The sequence below is a fragment of the Epinephelus fuscoguttatus genome, linkage group LG19 (genome assembly GCF_011397635.1).
Source record: "Epinephelus fuscoguttatus linkage group LG19, E.fuscoguttatus.final_Chr_v1".
NCBI lineage: Eukaryota > Metazoa > Chordata > Actinopteri > Perciformes > Serranidae > Epinephelus > Epinephelus fuscoguttatus.
This window is the reverse complement of record NC_064770.1, coordinates 11,203,375-11,229,182: the sequence shown is the minus strand read 5'-3', so window position 1 is coordinate 11,229,182 and position 25,808 is coordinate 11,203,375. Positions and strand designations below refer to the sequence as shown.

General features: G+C 39.8%; 1 protein-coding gene across 3 annotated transcripts in view; it reads left to right on the top strand.

Annotated features, from left to right (window-relative positions):
• Positions 1–25,441, top strand: part of elac2 (elaC ribonuclease Z 2) — a 31,218-nt gene extending 5,777 nt beyond the window's left edge. For 2 of the 3 annotated variants that reach the window (XM_049560525.1, XM_049560526.1), the window contains 25 exons: positions 3,356–3,406; positions 3,500–3,570; positions 4,516–4,580; positions 4,682–4,739; positions 4,828–4,896; positions 4,987–5,109; positions 6,964–7,028; positions 7,118–7,176; positions 7,606–7,678; positions 7,775–7,887; positions 7,990–8,088; positions 8,199–8,337; positions 9,807–9,875; positions 10,025–10,108; positions 13,143–13,228; positions 13,515–13,636; positions 13,779–13,875; positions 15,881–16,019; positions 16,142–16,180; positions 16,282–16,391; positions 17,708–17,807; positions 17,899–18,019; positions 18,501–18,579; positions 18,938–19,082; positions 25,003–25,441. In XM_049560525.1, the coding sequence (XP_049416482.1) occupies positions 3,356–3,406; positions 3,500–3,570; positions 4,516–4,580; positions 4,682–4,739; positions 4,828–4,896; positions 4,987–5,109; positions 6,964–7,028; positions 7,118–7,176; positions 7,606–7,678; positions 7,775–7,887; positions 7,990–8,088; positions 8,199–8,337; positions 9,807–9,875; positions 10,025–10,108; positions 13,143–13,228; positions 13,515–13,636; positions 13,779–13,875; positions 15,881–16,019; positions 16,142–16,180; positions 16,282–16,391; positions 17,708–17,807; positions 17,899–18,019; positions 18,501–18,579; positions 18,938–19,082; positions 25,003–25,242 (2,416 nt within the window). In that variant the 3' untranslated portion in view covers positions 25,243–25,441. The remainder of the gene's footprint in view (positions 1–3,355; positions 3,407–3,499; positions 3,571–4,515; positions 4,581–4,681; positions 4,740–4,827; positions 4,897–4,986; positions 5,110–6,963; positions 7,029–7,117; positions 7,177–7,605; positions 7,679–7,774; positions 7,888–7,989; positions 8,089–8,198; positions 8,338–9,806; positions 9,876–10,024; positions 10,109–13,142; positions 13,229–13,514; positions 13,637–13,778; positions 13,876–15,880; positions 16,020–16,141; positions 16,181–16,281; positions 16,392–17,707; positions 17,808–17,898; positions 18,020–18,500; positions 18,580–18,937; positions 19,083–25,002) is intronic. The other variant, XM_049560527.1, reaches the window with a different exon arrangement.
• The last annotated feature ends 367 nt before the right edge of the window (positions 25,442–25,808 follow it).

Genomic DNA, 25,808 nt, shown 5'->3' with positions numbered 1-25,808 from the left:
CAGTCAGAGAACTTTAATTCTTATTGTATGAGCATAAACAGATAAATAATGTTAGCATGGCTGCAGCAAATTTGGCATCAGGCTCTGTCTCATTTTATTCATTTCCCAATAAATGATCTGCTTCACAGACATTACAGGGAATGAATAGAATTCCCCCGCAGGAGATCAAAGAAAAAGAGCCCACAGGAGGATGCTGAGGAGGTGGTGCGGCTGAGAAATTTCATAGGCAGCCAGAGCAAGCAGCACGAGCAGTGGTAGCAACAAGCAGCAGAGTAGCCAGGAATTATCAGGAAAGCAGAGGATTGAAATAGCCCGCCCTAATCAGATGAGGAGAGTATTTGACTGATCAGTTGATCAGGATTTGTTGTCTTGCCTGAACTAGTTCCGCATCATATGTGATATGTATCATATTATCATTCCAGACTAGTTAAACAATCTCTCTCATAAACAACTGCTAACTATCTATACTATTCAAACAGAAAATCAACATTTCCTTTCATTTTAACTCATTACAACCTCAATTTTAAAAAGGATGGAATGCTATGAAAATTTAAATAAAAACAAAGGATCAAATATATAAGCATGAAAAACAAAGAGCATCATTCTAAACACAAGTGTAACATCTTGTCTTTGTGCTATTCAGCTGAATATGGTAGTAACAGGATTTCCCATCCATTTTGAGTTTATTTGCGTTATCCAATGCATCCTTCACTCTTAGCTAGCTAGGTTGGTCGCCTCAATACACAACAACAAACCACATCAAAACCCTTACGTAAAGATGTGATGTATGAATAAAACCACGATCACTAATATAGAGATAAACAGTGTTTACTTGAACTTAAGTTTGAGCAGCTTACCTTTTATGAAGTGTTCGACAAGTGTTTGCTCTCCCCGGGGACCGAGGTGCTTTTGGTAGTGTTGATCCACAGGTTTCTCCTCTCTGGGTTGTCTTTACCCAACGGAATACTATGAAAACACAACCCCGGCTTTTCTCCGCTTCAATTTGTGCACCCGACCACACAACAACTGTCCGGCATTTTGGAGTGGCAGTGTGTTTCTGTAGCTTGTCCTAAACTAGCGGGCAGCAGGCAAAATGTGTTGTTTTGCCCTCCAAGGGGTCAAGTGAAAACCATTCAGCTACTTGCAAACACTGCCACCTACTGACGAGGGGATGCAGTGCAGTGCGGTGGGATGGGGCGTGCTTTTGTGAATCACGAGCTATTTGTTTGTGGATCTGTGTGGATTTGAACTCTTTTTTTTTACGAATAAAAAACAGATATTTACAAATACACATTTATTTGTAAAAACCAACGCACAAGTTAAAAATACGAAATTTGTGTTTGTGGAAGGAATATTTGTATGCATGAACAACACTGCCACCTACTGGTGAGGAGGGCAGGCCATTTGTGAATCACAAGCTATTTGTTTGTAGATCTGTGTGGAAATTCGACAAGAACGTCTCAAACTACATCATTGAAGAAAGCGTTGCGTGTGTGATTGGTGCTCCACAAATGCTGAATCACACTTCACAAACAGAATTTTCAGTTTTACAAATGCCTTTTTTTTTTTCTTTTTTTTTTAACAAATGAAAAAATGATATATTTATAAATACACATCTATTTGCAAAAACCAAAATACAAGTTACAAATTAGAAATTTGTATTTGTGGATAGCAAAACACGTGCAGATCAAGAAATATTTGTAGATCGCCCTCTGTGCATTTACAGGTATTAATGAGACAAATCTAACTCCATATGTCAGTAGGATAAGATACAGTTGTAATTATCCAGAGGACAATTAATGTGTAGCAGTTGCATTACAGAATTGGAGACTTGCAAATATGAAGAGTGCACACTGCAATGAAACACACATGAAACAGCCATGAAACTTTCAACCAGTAAAGGTGGTGAGACCACCTTTACTGGTTTACTGAGACCACAGGGTGGGGCACTAGTATTTGCCAAGCTACAAAAGCACAGAGTCCTACACTTCACATACTCAGTATTATGTCTTTATAAACACCTCTCTTCATGGTAAACAGCCACATCTTTTAATCTTAACGCCCCCAGGTTGACATACATGCTTTCTTTAAAAATGTAAAATATTGCCCAAATCGGGATAACCCTGATGAAATCACAGGCTTTTTTAAAAGACTATCAAAAGGTTTGCCTGAGCCACAGACAGACGCCGAGCTCAGTAGTAAATTGATGGAGTGTCCTGGCCTTTAAAGAGTCTTTAGGGTGCTTTCAGGTGGTCCTCAATAAAATGAGGTTTAGCATAATTAAAAATAAAGCTGCAATGATTATTTGATTAATCAATTAGCTGTCAACTATTGAATTAATCGCCAACTAATTTGATAATCGATTAATCTGGTTGAGTATTTTTTTTTAAAGAAAACATAAAAATTCACAGATTCTATTGTCTCAAATGTGAATATTTTTTATGGTTTCTTTACTTGTCTGACGGTAAATGGAATATCTATAGGTTGTGGAGAAAACAAGACATTTGAGGACATCATCTTGGGCTTTGGGACACACCGATTGACTTTTTTTTTTTTTTTAACCATTTTCTGACATTTTATAGTCAGAAACCAATCGATTAATTGAGAAGATAATCTGCAGATTTATCAACAAGAAAAAATCATTAGTTGCAGCCCTATTTGAAAATAAGTCATATTTAAATAATTTAAGCAAGAGTTTCACATGAACGCTTGAGTCCTCAAAGCACCTGTAGTCTGGGCACTCCTGTCCTTCCTGACCTTTATGAATTTCTAGGGGTGTAAATCACAAGTTTTACCACGATGCGATATTATTTCAATTCTCTGGACAATGATACAACAATGCAACTCAGGGGCCTGTGATCGATATGAGACAATATCAGTAAATATCCTTATTGTCTTTTTCTTGGCTGCTTGCCATTGTCTGTCTGACACTGGGCTGCAGCACTGTTTAAATCTTTAGCGAGGACGTGCATTTGGATGAAAATGGTGACACAGACGTGCCATGGGAATATTAAAACAAAGGCATATCTTAAAGATGACGAGATGTTTCAATATTTTCACTTTGCATTGATGATATTGGATCATTGGTCACTGAATCTACATATCTATCAGACTGATGTATTGTTACACCCCTGTGAATTACAATAAAATGACAAGGAAGCCCTCTTCTACACTGAAGTTTAGAAGAAACAATTAAGGACATAATGTTATGACAAAGCCTGAAAAATTCACACAGTCTGCAAAGGCCCAAAATGACACCACAGTTTATCCAACAGTATATCGAGGCAAAATGTACCTCAGGTCCCACAGCTTTTTATTTATACACTGAACCTGTCAAACTTTCTCTCTGCTGCAGATACTTGTTCAACTGTGGTGAAGGAACACAGAGACTCATGCAGGAACACAAGTAAGCTGGTTTGAACACGTATTGTTTATCCACAAAGACAGTTTGATGGGCAAATACAAGAGAGAACTAATTTTCTCATGTTTCCTCTGACAGACTGAAAGCTGCTCGATTGGACAACATCTTCCTGACCAGACTGAGCTGGGAGAACGTGGGAGGTTTATCAGGTCAGTAACATCTGTCTGATAAATTGGAATCTGCAGCTTCCCTCAGCTTTACGGAGCTTTATTGTGAGTTTCAGCTCATTGTCCGGCTGCAACTTTACTGTTCTGGTTCACTCTCACCGCTCTCAATGTGTCGTTTTCAGAGAAAAAGCTTTAAAAGCTTTGTATGTGCCCTGCTCTGCAGCAAACAGCAGACGGACACAGTTAGAGACTAGCTAACATTGTGGAGCATTTAGCAGCTGAAGAGACAGATATTTCCCTCAGGAGTTGGTGGAGACCAAAACAGAGCTAAAAGAGAGTGAATATTGGATTTACATAATCAGGTGGACACAAACACCACTCGGAATGAATGATGATGTTGCTCTGTAACTGCTGGATGTGGGAATAAGCAGCTGTTTGTTTACATCTTCACCATATCAACTTAAAAGGTCAATTTCATAGAAAATACTACTGAAAAGCTGTTTGTGGTTTTCATTAAATGGCCTCTAACAAATAAATACTTTTAATTTAGGAGTTACAAATCACTAAATGAATGCATATTATAATTTCAGTTTTCTTTGTTCAGGAGGTTTTTAGAGGTCTCTTCCTCTACCAAGCAAACTGACCATGTGATGATTTAAACCAGTAAAGGCACTTGATAAAGCAGTTTCAAAATAAAAATCTGTGTTTTTCCGACACTGTTCGACTCGCAGCAGAGGGGCTGATAGCTGCAGTGGGTGAAGTGAAAATGCAAAAACATGCGAAAACCCCTATGGAGAGCCCACGTTTGGTTGTCCTTCTGGGCTACTGTGGAAACATGGCAGGCAGTGCAACATGCCAGACTCCGTAGACCAAATGTAGCTGTTAGCTTGATTCTGACTGACACTGATTTGATTGATTAAAAACATAACAGAGATTGATGATATATGTTTTTCTTTACTGAACACTTGTGTGTTGTTTCCTCTGCAGGGATGATCTTAACATTAAAGGACACAGGGGTTCCGGAGTGTGTGCTCTCTGGTCCTCCGCAGCTGGTGAGAAGCTCAATCATACAGTATCTATTTTATCTATGCTTACAGCAGGTTGTTAATGAAACATGTATTGACTTTTTCTTCTCTGCCTTTTTTCATCAAAGGAGAACTATGTGAATGCCATCAAGTCGTTTTCTGGGCCGCTAGCAGACATCAAGCTGTGTATGTTGAAGTTACTAAACTGAATTAGATAACTGCATTCTGTATGATATCAGGCTTGTGTGACGTTTACTGTGTCATACACTTCTAGCGGTTCGACCGTACACTGAAGAGACATACATAGACGAAACGATGACTGTTTATCAGGTGCCAATATTTGGTGAGTCTTTCCTGCTTTTGACTTTCACTGAGACTTCTTCTGACAGTGTTCTTAGGGTGAACGCTGATTCTTTCTGTTTTCACTCTCCAGCTCAGTTAAGGAATGAAGACAGACAGCTATCCCCCAAATCAGGCAGCCCATCTCAGAGTCCTCCCTCTCCCCGAGCAGACGACATCCACAATAACACCTGCAGAGATGGTGCAAGCAGTCCAGGTGAGTCCGGGGGGGGGGGGGGGGGGAATCCTGAAGCTCGGGTAAAGAAGTTATTATATTTAATCCTGAGGGGGATAATGGTATAATGTTTACCATGTTCACCATCCTAAGTTAAGAGATCACCATGAGGGGAACATGAATGTCTGTACCAAATTTCCTGGCTGCTAGCGTAGGTAGAAAAGTCAAACTGGGGTATGAATAAGAAAGCATGCTGTCTAAAATTGTGAGTGGTGTTGACAGACACTGTTGTCCCACAATGCAGTGCACTATGGAAATAAAGGGGCTGCATACAGTACCTTGCATTCACCTCCTTGGCATTTATCCAGGTTTTTGCATTATAACCTGTAAGTTAAATGGATTTTTATTTGGATTTTTTTGTGATGGACCTACACAACATAGTTGAGATTAATGAAATTAAGTAAAATAAAAAAACTTGTTTTGTAACTTAAAAACCGTATGTATTTGCCCCCTTTGCTGTGAAACTCCTAAATAAAACTTGGTGCTGTCATTCACCTTTAGAACTCATATAATTGGTTAAAGTCCACCTGTGTGTGATCTAAGTGTCACACAATGTCAGTATACACCTGTTCTGAAAGGCCTCAGTCTGCAGCACCAAGCAAGATTTACTACCAAGCAAGTGGCACCATAAAGACCAAGGAGCTCCTCAAACAGGTCAGGGATAAAGTTCTGGGAAAGTACAGATCAAGGTTGGGTTATAAAAAATATCTGAAACTCTGAACAACCCATGGAGCACCTTTAAATCTGGTGTTATGAAATAGAAAAAATATGGCACCACAACCATCCTGCCAAGAGAGGGCTGCCCACCAAAACTCACAGACCAGGTGAGGAGGACATAAATCAGAGAGACCACAAAGAGACCACCAGTGACCCTGAAGGAGCTGGAAAGCTCCACAGCAGAGACTGAATATATGTTCATATGACCACTTGAAGCTGTACACTCCACAGAGCTGAGCTTCATGGATCAGAAAAAAGCCCTTAAAGGGATTGCGCACCCAAAAATTAAAATTCAACCATTATTATTATGCACAGAGAAGCAGTCAGAGCTACAGGCTACAGTGAGGCTAAAAACAGAGTTCAAATGACATTTTTCGAAACAACTTTTTATGTTGGGGCTTCAGGACACTTGGATCACTACGGATGAGCAGTATGGAGATATTTTGTGGTTTCGATTTTATGTTTTTGGACGTTTGAATCTGGGGCGCCGTAAGCCTCCATTAGGTGGAGTTGTGTTGCTACCCCCTCTCCCCTTGGATCTCCGCAAGGGATGTGAGGACTCTAAAACTTCACCTGAGCCTCCCTCGGCATATGGGTGAGTAGATAATGGATGAATTTTCATTTTTGGGTGCACTGTCCCTTTAATGAAAGAGATAAGAACATGTTGGAGTTCACGGGAGGCATGTAGTAGTCTCCCCAAACATATGGAAGATGTCGCTCTGGTCATATGAAATTAAAATTGAATTTTCTGGCCACTCTTAATAAAGTCCAGCTCTGGAGTGTATGCCTTAAAGTGGTCCTGTGTACAGGTAGTCCAGTCTCTGTTGTGGAGTTGTCCACCTCCTTCAGGGTTATCTTTGGTCTCTTTGTCTCTCTGATTAATGTCCTCCTCACCTGGTCTGTGAGTTTTGGTGGGCGGCCCTCTCTTGGCAGGATTGTTGTGGTGACACATTTTTTCCATTTTGTAATAATGGATTTAATGGTGCTCAGTGGGATGTTCAGAGTTTCAGAGCGTCAGAGTATTATATATATATATTATATATATATATATTGAGCAAGGCACTGTACAGTGTTTTTAGTGACACGCTGAGTAATGTTGCATTGTTGTTTGTTTCTCAGATCTTGAAGGTGACACACAAAACACAACCAGAGATCCCTCTCTGGTGGTTTCCTTCATATGCAAGGTAAGAAACTTTGAAAATGTCGTTGTCCTGTATGTGACGTACACATGAGGGAACTTTGTATCTGAAGTTCTCCTTCTCTACTTTTACAGCTTCACCCCAAGAAAGGAAATTTCTTAGTCCTTCAAGCCAGGGAGCTCGGCTTGCCTGTGTGAGTGGATTTTTAATCTAAATGGAACAGAACATTAAGGATTTAGATAAGATACGGTCTAATATGGTGTGTTTTCTAAGTCAATGATTTAACTGATTAAAGTATTAACACAAGCTGTCAAGGCAAAGCTGAGCTCAGCTGACTCTGACGTGGCATTTTAACTCATCTGTTGATTATTTTAATGATTAATTGATAATTGTTTGGTCCATAAAATGTCAGAAAATAATGGAAAATGAAAAATATTTATCACAGTATCCCAGAGTCCAAAGGATCCACAGTCCAATCACCCAGAATATTAATAAATATACGACAGATTTTTATTTTGACCAATCTTTTTAACACTACATTAATTAGTTTTAGCATTTTGAATGTTTTGCAATTATGCTGCTGTTTAGAAACTCTATTGTATTTATCCATTTTTCCCCGCAGAGGCACAGCAGCAATCGGTCCTCTCGTAACAGCTCTGAAGGACGGGAAAAGTGTCACATACGAAGGAAAAGAGGTGCCGCATAAACATGCTCTGTCTAATATGACCTTCTTTTCAAGCTGCAGCTCTGAACTGTATTTGCGGACGCTAATTTTTTCTGTTGTCTTTTAGATCCGTCCGGAGCAGGTTTGTACTCCTGCTGACCCCGGACCAGTGTTTATTGTCGTCGAGTGTCCATCTGAGGAGTTTGTGGAAGCTGTTTGCACCAATCAGCAGCTGAGAAGGTAGCGGTTAGAGTATCAGTGTTGTACACTTTAGGAACTCATAAATGCTTGTTTCTTCATCTGAACTTAATAGTTGATACTTGAGTCTTTTTTCCTCTGTAGATATCAAACAGGAGGGACAGAGGACCCTGCTGCGCTGGTCGTCCACATGACTCCAGAGTCTGTTTTGACAACGGATCAATACAAAAAGTGGATGGAGAGGTTTGGATTCTCCGTCCTTGAAACCAGACTCCACAGAGATTTCTGTTTGTTTTTTTTGTAACTTTCAATTAAACATACTGAGACTGAGAGTTTTCTGTGTGTTCCTGCAGGTTTCCATCCGCAACCGAACACCTGATCCTTAATGAACAAGTCTGTACGGTCCACAACATCAGGAGTCAAAAGCTTCAGGCTCAGCTGAACATGATTCACCCAGAGATCTTTCCACAGCTCAAGTCTTACAGATCAAAGGTAACACTGATGGAAGACGTTGTTACTGATTACTGATAGGAGCACTGTCGCTATTCTTAGCATAGTTTTAGTAGCCTTACACATACATCCCATTATTTTATTTCTATAAATATAATATATAGTAGTATGTACAGTAACCCAGAATGGAAACCAAACGCTGGCTCTAGAAAGTGTTTTGCATTTTTCGCGTTGGCCAACATCAGTGGTCGAATTGAGGGTGGATGAGGAAGGATGCCATCCCCTTTGTTAGAAAACTGACCAAAAAACTTCCCCCTTGCTAATCTAGAATCTGCGTGTGCAGGCACGGACTTAATTTGAGAGGGGAGCACAGGGAACATATCCCCTGCACTTCCCGTATCTGTGCTCTCTGTCCCCCGCACTTTTTACAGCCGTTACAACCGTTCAGTTCGTTTTTAACTTGATAACGTGTTTCCGAGCCATCTTTAAACGCACCATGAGAAGGCGGCGCCAGGCCGCATACACATGCTGTGGTGCAGTGTTGCCAACTTAGCGACTTTGTCGCTATATTTAGCGACTTTTCAGATCCCTCTAGTGACTCTTTTTCAAAAAAAGTGACTAGCGACAAATCTGGCAACTTTTTCTGATGTTATTGGAGACTTTTGGAGACTCTGACATGAAAGCACGTATCATTCTTATTCTTCTTAACGAGCAGCGGATGCTGCCGTGGGCCCTTCCCTCACCCCAAAGCACTCATAGGCGGCCCAGTCCTCCCTCCCAGCTGCAGTCAGAGCAGGAGATGTTAACCCCTCCACGTCCAGACTACAAGTGAATTGCGCATGCGTGGAACTGCCATCGGCTGATCCCGACCTGGCGTACAGTCAGGGTGGGATGTTAATGTAAAATTTTCTTTGTCTAATATAAATCACTGAAAAAGGTTCATTTGTAGTTCTAAACATATTCAGGGTGTTTTTTACTCAGTTTTTGTCTCTTCCACGACGTTATTCCTTTCTCCTACAGTGTCCATTACAATTACATGCATATGGTAAATTATGCAAATTAGGCGATGACGTCATTTAGCGACTTCTAGCGACTTTTAGGACAGCCAATAGCTACTTTTCTTACTGAGGTGTTGGCAATGCTGTGGTGTTGTGATCAGAATCAATGGCACAGAGGAGACATGTGCTGCTGGGCAGTGCTGCTGTGTTAACTATGTTCAGCAAACCAGCCAGCAAGAAGCAAAAAACCTTGCACAGTTTCTTCCAAACAAACTGTGTAAGTTGAGTAATGCTGTTGCATGTATCTAATGTTGGCTAAATGATGATGACTAATTAATAGATGCCAATATATCAAGTTAAGCTAGTTAACAGGAATACTAATGTTGTTGTTACCTATATTGAATCACTAGCTAGCTAGTGTCATGCTAGGAATAAACCCACTCCTCCTTAATAAGAACTTGTGCTCACTATTGCTTTGCACATATTTTTTTTTAATCTTTATTGCCACAATAGAAAGAGCAGGGTCAGGGAGGAGACAGTGGACCAGAGGCCTGCAAGGATGATCATGCAGGGCCTTTACAGGTGAGAAGAGATTATAACTGGCTGAGAAAAAACATCTATAGCATAAAAGTGACTTTGAGGTTAATTTCCACAGCTATGTCACCACTACTATTCCTAATTCTATTTATGAATTTTGCTTTGCACATTTATTATCCATATTATTGCAATAGATAGAAGAGGGACAGGGAGAAACCAGGCAGGTATCAGGACAGGGACCTGACAGCAGCACCGATTATCAGGCCAAGGCTTCACAGGTAAGGAGAAATTATAACTGGCTAAGGAAATGTCTATCGGATAAGAGTGACTCTAAGATTCATTTTCACAGCTATTTCAGAACTACTCTTATTTATACTCTAAAATGTTTTTTGTCTGTGTTGCAATAGCAATACTACTGCATTATTTGTGTTTTTTAAAGGCAGCAGGTATAGGTCATGCCATTTTTCTTTTCTTTTATCTTGATTAATTTTGCACATCTGTGCTGTCATATTTGATTATGTGTCCACGCAAAAAAATCAAAGCCACATTGCATCCCCCTTCAGGGCTCAACAATAAGGATTGCCCGATTGCCCGGGGCAAGTAAAACTCACGGTTGGGCATGTAAACGAAACAACTCACTTGCCCGATCGGGCATGTTGCTAAAAATAGTAAAAGTTAATAACTAATTGATAAAATAAATGCATTTTAAAACGTGCTCTTCTGCTCTGATGCAGCGGTCTCTCTGCCTGAAGTCACAGGCACAGCTGTGTAACAATGTCCTGCCCACAGCCCCCATTGATATTATTTTGCGCGACGGACGCTTCATATAATAACATAACAATATACTATTTATGGTGTTATGTCATCGTGTCATTTCTGTCTCTACATGGTCACGCGTTAACAATTCTCCTCTGCTCTCTGTATTGCGCACGGGTTCCACCACACACACAGGTGAGCACGCTACAGTGTGGTTCAGGCCGCATTTTCCTGACCAAACCTGACGCCGAGCCCGGTGCTGTTTGTCAGCTGACAAAGTTATTGAAATGGACAGTGTGTAAATAACCAACAGACTGCTGTTACGCACAGACAAACACGCTGCTCGTCTCGTTTGTCTGTGCGCGTAGCACGGCACTCATGCTAAGCTTGTGTTGTGTTCAGGCGTTGTCACGTAAATAACAACTTCCAACACTTAAATAGGTCATAGCACAAAACAACAGCATTTCAAGTGACTTTTTACTTTTATTATATTCAATAAAATTGTATGTTCTTGAGACACCTCATATGTAAGCTAGACAGACATTTCACCTGCTCATACTGCGCACACATGTACTGTATGTACTTAGTCCTAAAGAGCCCTTATGGTGCCAGTAGATACACAGAAACATCCCAGCAGGCTGTGCTTTGCAAGCATACAAAAAAGTTTCACGCATGTGAAAATTATTTTTCATGCGTGTGCTTCACCTCCACTGCTACAACTCCATCCTAGGGGAAACACTGCTGTGTGCGTTTTGTGCAACAGGTGGATGTGGTAGTCTACTGGTAGAGTAGAGAGAGAGCTAAGTAGTGTTGAAGTAGAGCAGAGCAGGGCAGAGAGATGGAAGCAAAATATATTAAACCCAGTGTTAATACAGCAGAACTGGAGAGAGGGGTGAAAAATAAATAGGCTAGAGGTGGGCATGGCTCAAGTAGGGCGCAAAATTATAGATGGAGAATGATTGACAAATTTTTCACTTTAAGCCCTGACACTGTCATTTTTGTGTAGGAATTAAGCTACAATACATGACATATGTTGTTTTAATTAATAAATACAGTGTAAATAAAGATTACATAACATGAAAATAACTGCAGTCTTTGTTATTTGATAGCCGCTTAAATTAAACAATTTTTATAGGGCAAGTAAAAACTGACTTCGGGCAAGTAGATCTCTGACCAACGTGCCCGACCGGGCAAGTGAACAAAAACCTTAGCGTTGAACCCTGCCCTTGTTAAAAATTAACGATTTGACCACTGGCCAACGTAGTCAGCAGCCCATCTGCAACAAGAGCATGGAAAAACATTTTTCCTTAGTTTTTTTATGTCAAACTGCTTTATTCTGTGTTCCTTGGTTACTGGTGTTTTTATCAACTGGTCCAGAGACCTCTCTGGATAATTTATCTTGCATCAAAAACCACCTAGGATCTTAAGTTATTAGGGAAAACAGGTGAGCAGACATCAGCAGGTGCTGGGCTAGTGGCCCGTGTCCAACAGGCCAAACCGCATTAGAAAAATACTGATTTGTAACATGAGGCTGCTTTATTCAGTGTTTTTAGTGGTTTTAATCAGTTGGTCTGTTTGTTTCGGAGAGGAAGAGAGCTCTGTGGATAATTCGGCTCACGGTATAAAACTCCTGAACAATGAACACTAAAGGAATTCTAACCAGGGGGAGTTTCATCTGGTTGCAATTTGCAGTCGTCACCACTAGATGCCACTAAATCTCCCTAAATCTTGCACACTGGACCTTTAAACAGCTGTACAGCTAATGCAAAGACAAAATGGAGTAACTACAGTTTTAGTGTCTCTTTCAGTATGCGGGAAACTGTTTTCATTTCTTACTAGATTTAATTTCTGTTTGTTTCATTTATAGTCTATTAGTCTGTTTTAAAAGCAGTAACAGAGACATTTTGAAAGAACCCTCAAGTATTATTTTGTGGTAATATTTACTTCATCGTCCAGTAAGATTAATTGACATCGTCACCATGATTGTCATCATTGATCCTGCTATATTCATTGTCACATCCTCATCATCCTCATTCTTACGTTTACCATTTGCCACAATATGCTTAACTGTAGTTTTTCTTGGCCCGAAAGATCTCCAAATCTCAAGGAACCCAAGGCAGAGTGCAGTAACTACATTTGACTGCAGTTGATCTAGGGTTTTGGTTGGATTTTGTAGTTACTGCAATTTTTACACCTTATTTTCTCAAGAACAGAACAGAACAGGATAGAAGCAGGAATGTTTTCACAAGATGGCTCAGATATCCAAAGGTTTAATTTCAGTCATAGTTCAGTTTTGACCAAATGTGCAATTACTGTGGTTGCCTTTGTTGGGTAGTATCATATGTTAGAGTTTATCACAGTACATTATTTCATTATCATTCCCATTGGCTCTATTGTGTTTTTATATCCTGTTTTTATGGCAGTGTTTACTGCAGTGGCTTTAAGTAACTATATCTCTGCTTGGCTTAAAAGGCAGAGTTCACAAAGTTATAAATCAAGTATGATCCATAAAAAGTAGCCATGAGAAAACATCAAAACTTTGTCTTTATCCCCCAGGAGGCCCAGGCTGCCCTGCACGTCCCCAACGTCAGAGCTGAGTGTCTGCTCAAGTTCCAGCTCAGACCCGTAATGGAGTGGCAAAGGTTAGTTTGTCCTTCAATCCCCCCAATTTAGCCGACATTACTCTGCAGCTCCGAGCGCTGTCTTGTCACAGAAAACAATCTGGAATGGACCATTGCACTCAGCCGCTTTCTTCTTCTTTCTTCTTTTTTAACCCCGTCTTACAAGTGTCAGTGTTTTTTCTCCGCTGTTTCTGTCAAGCACTGTAGAGGCGCATCAAGGTCAGATGTGAAAAGAATCCCTGTTTTCCCCGCCTTGTTGTTGCAGGCAGTGGTGTGTGTCTTTTTGACTCTGTTTCTCATTCGTTAGAGACGCCATCCCCTCCTGCAACGCTGAGGAGTTTGTGAAAGAGGCGTCTGAGGTCCCAAACTTTATGGAAGAAGTAGACAAGTGCAGGAAGATTTGCTCCACTGACACTACAGAGCTTTCTGGTGAGTTCTCCTCTTTAAACTCTAGAGGGATGCGTTTAGTTTTAAAGCCCAACAAAATGTTTCTTACTTTTAAGTGGATGGTCCTCCAGTGATGTGAAAAAGTGTATCATCGTGTATCATCTGGTTATATTTCTTACTGCAGGGAAAGGAGAAAATTACCCAGAGGTGGTTTTCTTGGGAACAGGATCAGCTCTTCCAATGAAGATCAGAAACGTCAGCGGCACTTTAGTCAATATCAGGTATGGAGCTCAGGTTTCCACACAAACCCACAGGTGGACTGTAAAGAGATCATTCTTATACTGCTGTTAATTTGTATTTAGTTAACTTAATTGTTACTATTCAGTTCCCATAACACTAAATAAAAATGAATAATAATCATTGGATCATAAAACTACCATTTGCAACACAACTCATCCTATAGTTTATTGTTCTTAGTTTTATCATCACTCGAAATATACTGTTTTTGCTTTTTATTTCACTTTTATTTTTATCACTTTGGTATACACTCCCAACACAACATTTTATAAGATGAGAACATAAGAAAAGGAGCAGGGAGAGGAGAAATCTTATGACTCATCAGGAGCCTCTTTTTCTCTCCATCTGGAATAACCAGAAGCATACTGCAAACTGTCCTCTGAGAGTGTTCTGCTCACAGCACAATGCAGCGAAAACTTCTCTCTGTCTTCTTGAAGCAGGAAAGGAAGCTAATGTAAAGAAAATTAAAATCTGGCGAAATCAACTTTTAAGTATTCTACTCAAACTTGTGTTTCCTCTTTAAATGGTGCATTTGTGTTCTATCTCTTGGATTTTTTTCCAACTGAATAACATTATGCAGTTTTGTTTTTGTTTATCCCCTTAAGCAAGATTTATAGTTGTGCAGCAGACCTTATGCTGTAGCCTACACACGAGCATTTGAACTTGTGCGGTGGTCTGTCCCTGTCACCCTGAAGTTACACCTCCAAAACACTAGTTGGTGGTGGAGGTTTCTGTGAAGTGCTGTTAAGTTTAGTTGATTCAAAACACACATTAAACACACATTAAACATGGCTTAATAGAGACATTTTCAAACACAACTACACAAATCAGCTTCACTACAACTCGCAGCATTCAGAGACAAAGATTTTATTTGGACACATTTTCCCAACAAATACAACATGCTAACATTATTAGCACAAGCCTATGGCATTTTACATTGTATAAATTAGCCTAGCAGACAGCAATCTTTTCCTCTTCTTATATAAAACCAGGGACAACAACAACATTTAACAAAGGTAACTGCACATAGTTTGGCTCCAATGCAACTCACAAGGTTCACCGATCAAACAACTGTCACACTGAACACGTTTTCCAAACAAGTATAAAATGGTAACGTTATTAGCAAGAGCCTATGGCATTTTACTTTGTACAGATTAGCCTAGCGACGAGGGGAGATTTCCTCTGCTCATATGAAGCCAGGATAAATCCCTGAAGGATAAATCACACACAAGACTTAAAATGTTATTTTAGTGGAGGCTTTACTGTCTTCACAATTTATTGTTTCTTATCCGTGAAATTGAACTAAATAAAAGCTTTTTTTCCACTGAGGGAAATGGTTTTAGCTTACAGAAACAGACAGGAGGTCCGTGTCGCTGTGACGTGCAGTTACATTTCTGGGGAGGTGCACGTCAGGCTATGGCGTAGGTTATGGCGTAGCCTCTACGTCAACATGGAGCCTACATCGTAACTACGCCGTTGATTCAACGCAGAAGTAAAAATTTTGCATTAGTGTTTATTGATGCTCACCCTCAATTGAATATACTTAAATACTTAAGATTACCATGATCTGAATGACTGAGAATCTTCACCGACACATTATCAATGTAATGGACATCACCATCAATAAATCCTCCCTTTGTGAAAGTTAGAATGTTTGTACGTCTAAACAGTTTGAGAGAGGTGTTGATTATACTTACTGAACATTTTGGAGGATTTATTTTTGGTGCTGTTGAACTGTATTGAGTTAAACAGGCAGGGTGTTTCTGTTGTTTAGCCTACCCTTATTGATATAAATGGGGTGGAAAAAATGGAATCACCCCTGAGCGCTGAGTGTATTTATATTCCCAAAAGGCACCTTGATACATTTTGTATTATTTAAGACTTTTGGACGCCATGTTGCCCTGTGAGACATGAGATTTTTTTGCATATGCACTCATTCGGTTTATGTCCGGTAATGGTTTTCGTCCTTATGTCTGTGCTTGCATGTAGCCCGAGTCAGTCCTTGCTGTTGGACTGTGGAGAGGGAACCTTCGGTCAGCTCTGCAGACACTACGGGGACACTTTGGATGAAGCACTGTCCAAGATCTCAACTGTTTTCATCTCACATATGCACGCTGACCACCACACAGTAAGCAGCTACACATGATAACTATATTGTTGTTTAAATATATGAAATACCAGATTACTCAAAGTGAAGTGAGCTGCTCCAACAGAACCACTAACCTGATGTTCTTTTTTCTTTTGCTTTAGGGGCTGCTGATGCTGCTGTATCAGAGGGAAAGAGCACTGGTATGTAAAAGAAAAGGTTACGTAAATCCTGATGTATTGTTTCCTTTGGTTGTTTAATGTTTGAAAATAAAAATCAATTATCACTGGTTTGTGTCTCTTAGACGACGTTAGGAAAAGCATTCCGCCCCATCTACCTGGTGGCCCCCGCCGACATCATGTCCTGGCTCCACCAGTATCACGATCACTGCGAGGAGATCCTCCACCATATCAAGTACGTGGACACAAAGACCTTTCAAGAGGACAGCACAGACTTAACATTTATGTTCCGAGGCTAGAGTTGGATCAGTGTCTGGTTTTGCCAGTCTAGTGTATGCGCTTAAACCGGTTTGATTTTATGCAAACTGGCTGAACCTTAATTGTCAGTATGACATGTTCTGGCAAATTAAGTATAAATCAGCGACCTCTGCTGATGGTGTCACGGCGCTAAATGCAACTTGTATTGCATTAGCAATCAGCTTTATGACAATTTGAGTAACACAATGTTATGTATTTTAACAGAATAACAAAGCCACAAGAGTGTGACAGGCTGTGAGCCGAGCATGGCAACATGAGGGAGGGTCGGATTTCAATAGAGGTGGAAGGTGGAGGAGCATTACTTGTGTTTGTTTACTAGAAATTTCATGTGTTTTTTAGGGTGAACAGATGAGAAAACTAAAACTGCACCAGTATGACAACATTTTTTATTTGAATCAGACAAAAGAGGTTACCCAAAAATCTTGAGTGATGCAGTGTGCCATTTAGAGATTAACTTTTGTAAGATGCTCTGCTTCTGTGTATTCCTGTCGCTTGCTTTGCCACAATGGATGTGACACGGCTGACTAATGACGCTGAAATTAGGAATTATTTGCACTATGCCTCCTTATTGACTGCAAAAAAACCAAAAATAAGATGGCAGCTGGCTAGAGGGAGATCGCCAGGGAGTTTTTGGTAAATTACCATCGCTAATAGCAAACTAAACTACTTACTGTTGGCTATAATGTGTGTGTTTTCTAGTAAATATCACAATATAAAACTTGTATTTTCTAGTTGGCTTCTCACCCATCTGTTAAGTGGTTACATCTCCAGTCTGAGCTCAAGCGTACAGCTGGTAGCTGCATGTTTGTTTACATGATGTAACAGAGGTGCAGATTTAATGGATTCAGTGTGGACAGAGAGCTCTGATGTAATGTGATGCAGTGCAATAGTCAGATGCTTGTTTGCTGCTGGGACACAGTGTCATTATGTTCCACTCGAGAGCGGCTGCTGAGTCAAGAGTAACACCTGGTAAATTTAGTGTGTGTGTGTGTGTCTCTTTAACAACACATTGTATTTTATGAGTTTATCACATGTTTCAGGGAAAGTTTTCCTCTGTCAAGTAACAAATACTTGTACTAAAGTACAGCACTTGAGTGAATGTACTTTGTTATTTTCCACCACTGACTGTACAAAAATGAACCCTTTAATCAAGCTAACAACATGATCTAACACGGCTGTAGATTTTTAATTTTGTGACCTTCATGTCTTTAATGTCACCTGCTTGTGTTTCAGCCTTATCCCAAACAGATTTCTGTGTGAGGATGCTAAGGTGACGGATCAGAGGACAGTGTCTTCAATCCAAGCAATGCTGAAGAAGAATGATTTGGAAAAGGTGATTTAACAGCACATCCTTCAATAATAACGGCTTTCTGTTGTTGTTTTTTTTTAAAGTTTACTAATCATTTTGATTCTATGTGTCTCAGTTCCAGACGTGTCGAGTGCGTCACTGCAAAAACGCCTTCGCCTGCAGCTTCACTCACCAGTCCGGCTGGAAACTGGCCTTCTCTGGTGACACCATGCCCTCCGATGCGTTCGTACACACCGGTCAGTACCACTCACAATGATTAAAGTCCACATTTCACTGAAGTGTATCTAGAAAGACTTACTGTATGTTAAAGCAAATTGAGCGTACGCTTTCAATATTGCAGAGATTCATATAAGGTCATCTAACTGTAGCTTGACTACACGGGTTGTATCTGAATAATTTATCAGATATTTCTTAATGCTTTCGATCACTCTTGTAGCTGGCAGGCTCTTCTAATGGTTCCTGTGGGATCCCACTTCATTGACTCTTCTTAAATTGCTTGACTGGATTCTGTCCAAGCAAAGCCTCCAAAGAGACAGCGAGTGTATCCCATGTCTGTTCATTATAGATGGCTCAGCTCAGCAGACAAACAGGGCGTGCCGAATCTTGATTACGCCGACTACCTGATTGATTTCCTGTGGGACAGGAAGAGGCTGTAAGTGCTTCTCTGTGAGTCAGGCCACTGATTCGGCTTTTTTTGTTGTTGTTGCTTTTCTGCAGGAAAGAATGCAACCTTAGTGATCCACGAGGCCACGCTGGAAGACGGGCTGGAGGAGGAGGCTGTAGAGAAAAGACACAGGTAGGTAAAATAAACTGTAGCACCAACTATCTCTGCAGGGCTTTAATGTCGTTTACACAAATAAATGAAAAGGATGAGAAGAGCAAAGTTTTTAGCTAAGAAAAGAAATGTCCCTTATTGGCTGATTGAGTTTGCACTTATTTTTGAGTGCACTGGTAAATTTCTTTACTCTCCACAGATATTGTCATTGATTTTTGTATCTTTATGGTGCCAGAGTGAGCGTCCGTCTTCACAAAAACATCTTTTATGTCCATAGAAAACAATATTTCTGTCGACAGTTTCCCTCTGACACACTAAAAGGGCAGGTTTTGTGAGAAAGCCGTCAATCTCTGACCTAATGCTTCATGTTGTCTGACAGCACAACCTCCCAGGCCATTGGTATCGGCATGAGGATGAACGCTGAGTTCATCATGCTGAACCACTTCAGCCAGCGCTACGCCAAGATCCCTCTCTTCAGTCAAGACTTCAGTGACAGAGTGGGGATATCATTCGACCACATGAGAGTACGTATTACTGTAGACAACAATATTAATGCACATGTAATATCCTAATCACTGCCGACTGGAGGCATGTCACAGCTGCATTGTGATGTTTTAAAAAACACCTGACAGCTCTCTGCTGCTGCATTGTATTGACAAACTAACTTCTGAGTGGGGAATTATTTTTGTAGTCTCTATAATGCATCATTTGAACACCCTTTCAACAAAGGTCTCACTTGCTTTACACTGCGTATATATCTTGGGCTTTTAATAGAGAACATGATGTGTACCAGTAGCAAAAACTGGTATCAAATGGTGAGAATCTTTTAAGAGTAACAAAATGCCTGAGTTTTGGCTGAAGTGCCCCTACTCTGGAAATTCAGAAAATGCATCTTAAATGTGATTTTTTTTTTTTTTTGTTGTTGTTGTTGTTTTTTAACATGTGTAGGGCTGGGAGGCGAGGCTAAGACATGCCAATCACTCCTTTGTCACCTGCTGCCAATAGCAAAAGTCAGTTGTAATAGCCATGTTTAACGGGTAGAGCACGATATGTAGAGCTCAAATACTTTACACTAAAATGTCAAGATGTGGACCTGAATCCATCAGCATCTCTACAAAATACCCATATACATTGATTTTCAGCTGAAAAAAAGTGGTTTGGGTGTTTAAGTACTCTTTAATCACACAATGCCAGATCTAAATAGATGATAAAAGAAATGGATATTAAAAGGAACAGTATGTAAGATTTAGGGAGCATCTAGCTGTGAGGAATGCAGATTGCAACCAGCTGTAACTTCTCCTGGTTAGAATCCCTTCAGTGTCCATTGTTGAGGAGGTTTTTACGGCGAGCCAAATTAGCCGCAGAGGTCTCCTCCTCTCCAAAACAAACTGACCAGGTGATTAAAACCAGTAAAAACACAGAATAAAACGGATTCACGTTGAAAGAAAAAAATCGGTGTTTTCCGGCGCTCTATTGTTGCAGAGGGCTGTTTAGTACAGTGGCCGACGCTAAAATGTAAATGGCCCTATCTAGAGCCTGTTGGTTTGTCCATTCTGGGCTACTGTAGAAAAATGGCAGTGCAACATGGTGATCTCTGTATACCAGCACCTGCTCCCATTGTGGATATAAACAGCTCATTTTAAGGTAACAAAAACCCATTTACTCTGGGTTGATAAATGTTCAGCCCAAAAGGGAATGATTTGTACAGTCAAGCCATAAAAGGCACCATAAATAAATTACCAACAAGAATACACCAATATAAATACGAAATAAATATAAATCATCCAAAATAATGAACAGTACTTTAATTTGACAAATAAATCCCAGTTGAGGCACATTCACTTGCTTCTCCCTGAGCTGTCAGCTGTATGTTGATCTGGTGAAGACTGAGTGATACAGTTTAAACACTGTAAAAAGCTGGTCAATTGACTCTGTGTTGGCGTTGTCTAGTTCCAAGGCCAATAATGAACTTTGATGTTTTTGTTTATTTGTAATGAATATGAAACTTTGTTGCATTAATCAGTGGTAACAAAATGTTTTCTTTTGCCAGCAGCTGTAGAGACTTGAGATCGTTTCAAATGAGATGTTATTTGGGCGTCCTAACAGTAACGTTGTCCAAACTAAGCTCCAAAGTAAATACTCAAAAAAGGCTATAGTCTAGCAGCAGGGGCCCTCAGATTTTGAGGTACCCCTACCCGAGGTAGAACAAAACACAACAATGTTTTTTTAAATCTTCAGGGTCTCCCATTCATGAAATGGATTGTCTTCAACTTTTATTTTGGGGCAAAATTATTTTTGGGGGGCATTCTTTACAACTACCCCAATCTCTGAAAAAGGGACAAATCAGGCCAGTTCGGATAAGGGAAATATGACAAAAAAGCCAATTTCTTGAGAATGCTCACTCCTTTCCTCATAATATTTGCTGAAGTATAAAACAAGTGTCTGCCCTACGTCACAAAAGAGTCAGAAAGTAATTCACTTTAAAAAATCCTGAAATATAACCCTGAAAACATGGCTTTAATTTAGGCGGAAATTGCATTTTTGTGATAATAAGAAAAGAGGGCTTCTTTACTTTTCTCTTATTTAACAGAAAATCATAAAGTCCTGTCAAATACACTGTTACTGTATTGTCTAAGGTGTTTTTGAAAAATAACCATTGGTTGTTTGGAGATACCTAGTACAGTTTTGTTGTAAATGAGGTTTCTATAGGTAAACCCCTTCTCTAAAAACAGCCAAATTAGGTCATTCCGACTGAGGAATGGGTGGCATAGCCTATAAGTTAAGAATGCTTAATCTGATGGTCATCACACTTGGGGAAGAAAAGACCAGGTGATTGAAAGGTTGAGATGTGTATAATACAGTCCTGTCAAGACCTTAAACATGAGTTTTATGAGTGGCAAGTTATGGGAAGTTTTATCCAGGGAGAAGAGATTCATTCTTCCGAATAGGGGAAGGGCAACATAAAACCACGTCATTTATTAATGGAAATCTATTCTGATCAGATTTACAATTTCAGTAGTCAGAACAATCTGTTCTACACACTCAAACAGAAAGTGTATTAATAAATTAATTTAGCTGGGAATTATAAGGCTCTGAATACAGACAAGTGCTGCACACTTACAGTACACTTACAGTAAGTGTAACAGTAACAGTCAGTGTGGGGCTACTTCTGATGGTCAGTTATTTTAAATCACAACATACAGCTCTGCTGAGGAGAAACATGAAATGCGCTGGAAACAAAAGGAACCACCAACCTAATGGCAAATAACAGGTAAGACAAATGTGCAAATGACATATTCCTTCATATTTTTAGATTAAAGAATAGTTTGTTTTATTTGCAAGATAGATTGGAAGTTGTAAGTCACTGGCAGGTGTTCTGATCTAGGCTGACAGAGGCTAGCATGAGTTAGCAGTTGTGTGTGTGTGTGTGAGCGTGTGTATGTTTATGATGGAGAGAGGCTTGGGCCAAAAATTGGCCACATAAAACTACTGTATTTTCCATATTTTCCAGAGTTTACTGTAATAATGGAGCCAACAGAGCCAGCGCAGTCAGGAAGCCAGCCACATTCACAGACACTGGATGAAAAGCTGTGTTTAATATGTGAAAGTGCCCTACAAGGAGATAAGAATAATCCACCACATCAAGAACCCACCTTGCAAGGACTCAAAACAATACTTAAGGCTGCTGAGGGCGAGGTGATGAGGTCCTGGCGACTATCCCCACTCTGACGACATACTGTCCTTCAAGGTTAAGGTTTCATATCACAGATCATGTAGGGCCAGTTATTCCAATGCACATAACTATAAGCCTACGGCCAGTGAGCAAGAACCAGCCAAGGATCAGTACACAAGGAAACGACTGACCAGAGAAACTGGATTTGACATTCGCACCCAGTGTTTCATTTGCAGCCAGAAAGCCACAAAGGGAGAAGGCCTGACGCCTATAAGTACTGGTACAGGTGAAAGCACAAGGTCAAAGGTCCTCAGTGCAGCTTCAGAGAGGCATGATGAAAAAGTACATCATCGTATGCTCACCCATCCAGATTTATTTGCTTATGATGCCAAGTATCACAGAAGCTGTCTTGGACACTACATTTCAGAAAGAAACATTTCAGCAGCCAGAAATAAATATCTGTCAGAAAAGAAGTTAAACGAACATGAAAGAGCTTTCACTGAACTAACTGAAGAATTAACTAAGACATGTTTTTCAAAGGATATGACTGTCACTGGCTTCCTGACTGCGCTGGCTCTGTTGGCTCCATTATTACAGTAAACTCTGGAAAATATGGAAAATACAGTAGTTTTATGTGGCCAATTTTTAAGTCTCTCTCCATCATAAACATACACACACTCACACACACACACACAACTGCTAACTCATGCTAGCCTCTGTCAGCCTAGATCAGAACACCTGCCAGTGACTTACAACTTCAATCTATCTTGCAAATAAAACAAACTATTCTTTAATCTAAAAATATGAAGGAATATGTCATTTGCACATTTGTCTTACCTGTTATTTGCCATTAGGTTGGTGGTTCCTTTTGTTTCCAGCGCATTTCATGTTTCTCCTCAGCAGAGCTGTATGTTGTGATTTAAAATAACTGACCATCAGTAGCCCACACTGACTGTTACTGTTACACTTACTGTAAGTGTACTGTAAGTGTGCAGCACTTGTCTGTATTCAGAGCCTTATAATTCCCAGCTAAATTAATTTATTAATACACTTTCTGTTTGAGTGTGTAGAACAGATTGTTCTGACTACTGAAATTGTAAATCTGATCAGAATAGATTTCCATTAATAAATGACGTGGTTTTATGTTGCCCGTCCCCTATTCGGAAGAATGAATCTCTTCTCCCTGGATAAAACTTCCCATAACTTGCCACTCATAAAACTCATGTTTAAGGTCTTGACAGGACTGTATTATACACATCTCAACCTTTCAATCACCTGGTCTTTTCTTCCCAAGTGTGATGACCATCAGATTAAGCATTCTTAACTTATAGGCTATGCCACCCATTCCTCATTCGAATGACCTAATTTGGCTGTTTTTAGAGAAGGGTTTACCTATAGAAACCTCATTTACAACAAAACTGTACTAGGTATCTCCAAACAACCAATGGTTATTTTTCAAAAACACCTTAGACAATACAGTAACAGTGTATTTGACAGGACTTTATGATTTTCTGTTAAATAAGAGAAAAGTAAAGAAGCCCTCTTTTCTTATTATCACAAAAATGCAATTTCCGCCTAAATTAAAGCCATGTTTTCAGGGTTATATTTCAGGATTTTTTAAAGTGAATTACTTTCTGACTCTTTTGTGACGTAGGGCAGACACTTGTTTTATACTTCAGCAAATATTATGAGGAAAGGAGTGAGCATTCTCAAGAAATTGGCTTTTTTGTCATATTTCCCTTATCCGAACTGGCCTGATTTGTCCCTTTTTCAGAGATTGGGGTAGTTGTAAAGAATGCCCCCCAAAAATAATTTTGCCCCAAAATAAAAGTTGAAGACAATCCATTTCATGAATGGGAGACCCTGAAGATTTAAAAAAACATTGTTGTGTTTTGTTCTACCTCGGGTAGGGGTATCTCGAAAACTAAAGCCTTTTTTGAGGACTTGCTGCTAGACTACTAGCTCATTGGTACAGTATGGAAGAGTTTAGGGCCAAGCATAAGGGAAAAAATGAAGAGGAAGATTTATTTGGTTTGTTTGACATTTTGAAAACAATGTCAAAATGTCAACAATAAACTTGACATTTTCAGGAGTAAAGCTGAACTTTGGAGAATAAATCAAACTACAAGCTTTAGCGCATATGGCTGCCTTGACAAAATGCCTTGTGTATTGGTGAAATTGTACTTCAAATTCAGTTTCAGTAACAAGGAATTTACTTCTCTTTGAGCACATAAACAGTGTGTAATGTAATAAGTGGGCTATTTGAAGTTTTAAGAGTTTGTCCTGAAAATCACGTGTGTTCAGAAGAAACCACACACACTTGGAAGAGGTAGCCGCATATGTCCAAACTGAAACAGCTGATAATAAATAGATGCAACAGTGTCAGTGGTTACACTTGCATGCAGCAGATAGGATATGTTGCAAAACAGGACACAATTAAATGGACCAGAGAAACTGACTTTATTTGCAACATTTTGACTTCATTTACAAAATGTACAAATAAAATTAAATAAACTTCCTCCTCTAATGTATTTTTTCTTATACCTGGCACTAATGCTGAAGGTTTGACCTTTTTCCTCAACATTTTTTACTTTATTTTCAAATGCAAACTAAAATAAACAAAGATCCTCTCTTTAAGATGTAAGGCCGAACAGAAGCTAGTTGTAGGCTAAGACTCTGCCACAGTATTTATGAGCCTCACTGCTTTTAGGAGTAATAATTCAGACCTGTTACAGCCACTTGACCATTTTCTCCATTTCCTCTTTGCTCAGACTCGCTTTGGAGACTTTAAAATTCTCCCCAAGCTCATTCCTGCACTTAAAACCCTTTTCGCTGAGGAGATTGGTGAGATGGAGGAGAGAAGAGAGAGGAGGGAGCTGAAAAATCCAAGAGGAAGCAGCTCTGAGGTGAACAGTGAGCAGACGACGGCCGACGAGAGCCGAGGTGCCAAAAGAGACCAGGAGGAGGCAGCGGCACACAACGTAGAAATGAAGAGGCTGAAAATGAGCTGAAGCCTGAGTGATGGACAGTGTTTAAAACAAACAGACTTTAACTGAGAGCATCCTGAGTTCTTTTATTTAAATGAAATAGAGAGTTTTATTTGGCCCGTGTGGTTTCATGAAAGAAAAGTCATGTAGATTTCCTGCATTGCAGTGTACAGAGCTGAGCTGTGAATATAGTTTGTGTTTTTCATTTAACAGAATAAAGCAATGCCACACAGTCTGTAGTTTTATGATTGTGTCCAGAATAATGTTTTACATTATGTCAGCAGTAAATCAGTTATTCCCAACCGTTTTTCATAAAACTATAACCCCATTAGAAGAGCTCAATCAGCACCAGCTGTTCTGTTTCAAATATTTTTCTTTGAATGGATATCAGATATGATTTTCTTAAATGAGATTAGACTGATTAGATTGTTACACAAGGAGCAATACAACAGATGTATATAGGCACCTAGCTGAGATTAATTTGCAGCCACCATCCTCAGTTAGGTTTTTAAATTCAGGTTAAAACAGCACAATAAAACATTGGATAAAACTAATTCAGGATAAAAACAATGCTCATGAGTTTAACATTT